This window comes from Tribolium madens, unplaced genomic scaffold (assembly GCF_015345945.1).
Source record: "Tribolium madens isolate multiple individuals breed KSU strain unplaced genomic scaffold, Tmad_KSU_1.1 Scaffold_37;HRSCAF=138, whole genome shotgun sequence".
NCBI lineage: Eukaryota > Metazoa > Arthropoda > Insecta > Coleoptera > Tenebrionidae > Tribolium > Tribolium madens.
Window position 1 is genome coordinate 1 of NW_025401003.1, and position 3,113 is coordinate 3,113.

The 3,113-nt window shown below is 34.6% G+C and overlaps 2 protein-coding genes across 2 annotated transcripts; one reads left to right on the top strand and one right to left on the bottom strand.

The window, feature by feature from the left end:
* Positions 1–6: 6 nt before the first annotated feature.
* Positions 7–3,102, bottom strand: LOC123006895 (Y+L amino acid transporter 2-like; the record flags this gene model as incomplete). The annotated part of the gene is made up of 2 exons (XM_044401801.1): positions 1,334–3,102; positions 7–110 (listed from the first exon to the last, which is right to left on the bottom strand). Coding segments are annotated over exons 1-2 (564 nt in total), but the record flags the coding sequence as incomplete, so codon positions are not given.
* On the top strand, positions 1,848–3,100 carry LOC123006896 (the record flags this gene model as incomplete). The annotated part of the gene is made up of 1 exon (XM_044401803.1): positions 1,848–3,100. A coding segment is annotated over exon 1 (351 nt), but the record flags the coding sequence as incomplete, so codon positions are not given.
* Positions 3,103–3,113: the final 11 nt, after the last annotated feature.

The following is a 3,113-nucleotide window of genomic DNA, read 5'->3' on the forward strand; positions in this document are numbered from 1 at the left end:
AAGTCCTGTGAGAATGATTACAATCAGAGCTAATAGCTTAGCTGCAGTAAAGACGCTTTGTATTCGCATAGCCCATCTGACGCTGAGACAATTAACTGCCGTCAGAAGACCTGAAAATGAAAACAATGGCATTTTATCAGAGATTTTGTTGGATTCCGTACAATAATTGGAAAAAAGTTTAAATGAAAATTGGAAATGTGTCAAAAGTTTAAACACCATTCCATACATAATACATAATTATTATAGTAATAAATATTTCAAGTTTATGAAATCTTGTTTTTCTTCAAATTTAATAATTTTAATAATTTAATTTAATAATAATATTTTTAAAACCGCAGTTTTGTAACTATAGTACCTATAATGAAAATCAAATAATGATTTCTAAACATTTTCTTAATTTTTTTTTAATATTAACAATGTTTATTTTTAAAGCTTTTACTGTTAACTCAAGACTAGAGCATTTTCTAAGATGCGTTATCCGACAAAAACTTTTAATTCTCGCGTGGAGAACACTGCTGCTTAAGAAATAAAATCAAAATTATACAAAATACCACTAGAAAATAAGAGAAAATCAAAATTCGTTATTGAAAAAATCCCAAATACCTTAAATTGCTACAAACTAATAAAACATTCGATACTTGCATAATAAAATAAACATTAGAACGTTCAAGGTTATATTTTTTTACATAAAAGAGTGACTGAAACAACTTTTATGCCTATGTGAAAATGCAATAGGTATGTTTACAGACATACTGCTAGTATTAATAATAGTACCTATCAAATACAGGAACTGGGAAGGGAATAGTAGGTAGTTAGTTGTTCACTGAACAGTCCTACTGAAGTAGAAAAGCAAAGATCGATATTCTCAAATGTTTTATTTTAGATAAATTATTTAATTTCATTGAAACTGTACTTTTTCAAATAAGTTTCGACTATTTTATAGATTCATTTATTTAATTATGTCTACCTTCCAGCTGTAGAGAGTGAAATAAAATGAATAATAAATACGCTTTCTAACACACAAAGAATTTAAATGAAAAAGTGTGAATTAAAGTGCTGCTATTGTTAAATTTAAAATCACCTCAGCTCTAATATTGTTGCATCATGCTTTCTTTCAGGGAAATGTGGGCGCTTGACGTCACGCGAAAACCATATCTTCCATTTTTGGCTTTCTCCTTTGGCAAATTTATTATTTTTAAATAAAAAACCCATATGTATTTATCTTAAATCGAGGTCATATTCTAACACAATTTCTTTTGCCGCTCAACTCATTAGTACCACTCTTTGCCAAAAGAGGCCACTTCAAAATTCAAAAATTCAAAATTGGACTTACACAAACACGCCGCCGCCAAAAACCTGACGGCATTATCCGGGGGTTGACAATCGTCGAAAAAGGGCTTTGCGGCATACTGGGCGAAGGTGAGAGCCACAATAGCCTGCGTCGTAGGCCGAATAATCAGTAAAGCAATCCAGAGGCGCAAAAATGCGGCTAAAGGCCCGAAAGCGACGTAGATGTAGGCATAGTCCCCACCGGACCTGGTGATGGAAGTGCCCAATTCGGCGTAGCACAGGGCCCCCAACGTGGAAAAGATCCCGGAGAGGCACCACACGATGATAGAGACGCCCACAGACCTGGTGCTCAGGTAGACACCAGTAGGTGAAACGAAGATGCCGCTACCGATGATGGTGCCGATAATGAGCGCGACTCCATTCAACAATGTAATTTTACGCTTGAGTTTGACGGCGTCGTCGGCGTCGCCGATGTCCCCGTTGGGGCGCGAATCGGAGGTCATGGTGATGGGCTTAGTGGGGCATTTTTGGAGTTAATTAGGAAGGTGAGGCATGATGTTAAACACGTGGTCGATCACTACTCAACGCGGTTTGGGGTTCAATGCGTGATTCACGAGTTCACGTTTACGTTTATAGTATTTGTTGGCGCGTTACGAGAGACTTGCGCAGAGAGTGCGGCAGGTATTGTTCATAGAGTGACGCCGCCATGGACGGAGGTAGAAATGGGACACAGGGTTTCATTAAAAAATATTGATTTATAAAAAAAAATTCAAAATGTACCCTACGTTAGACCTGTTTGATTATTTTTTTTTATAAATTGATGAAATACGAAACGCTATCATTTCTAAGCATTTTTGCATTATTGAGATAGAAATTCTTTTAAATCGTCGTATATTTTACTATAAAAAATTAAAAGATTGTCGGTCTATAAACCGATAGGTCTTAGTTAGCTGTTTCAGTCATTGCGAGAAATTTAGCAGGTTTTTGAATCAAAAAACTTATTTAAAATTCATTGATGTATTTTGCCGAAACAAATTAAAAAATTGGCTCTTGGGTCTGAAATGAATGTATTTCAGACATTTTTTTCGAGCGATTTAACAGGTTTTTGAACCAAATTTCTATAATATACATTTTGCCAAAAAAATCTAACAATTTTTTTTTAGGTCTGAATTACGCTATTTCATCTATTTCCGAGCAACTTTGAACATTTTCGAGACACTAAAATGAACGTATTTTTCCGAAACGAATTTTGCCATATTATAGTCTACTTTCTGAAAAAAAGTAAAATTAAGCAATGGAGTATGTCTGGTACTGGGGAGTCTCTAAATTCAGCAATGAACCTAATTTCATCTTCTTTTCTATCTTATCAGATATTACATACTCTCTCGCATTTGATAAAATCAATATAAAGTATGTTGTAACACTATTATGATTTATTTTCAGTTAAAATCGACGAACAATGTTTGTTGAAAGCTTTCTTAATTCTATTAAAAAACTTTGTTGTTGTTCCTGTGGTCAACAATTAGATGAAGATTTGGAAGACAATTTCGTGATAACAGAGAATGTCAACGAAAGTGTTCTAGAACAAAGTCTTCCTGACCAAAACGTAATAAACTTTATACCAGTTACTACACAACAGCTAGTTGGACCTAGAAAACAGCGAGGGCCTCAAGAGCTAGAAGCAGAAACAAATAGGCAAGAACCAAAACCTCTACCAAAACCTCTAGTTGTTACTGAACAGCCATCTGTTCGTCGATTTAATTATTTCGTTGATAAAAATGTGGACGGAGATAATTGTAAAGTGAAACCAGTAGTTTTACCAA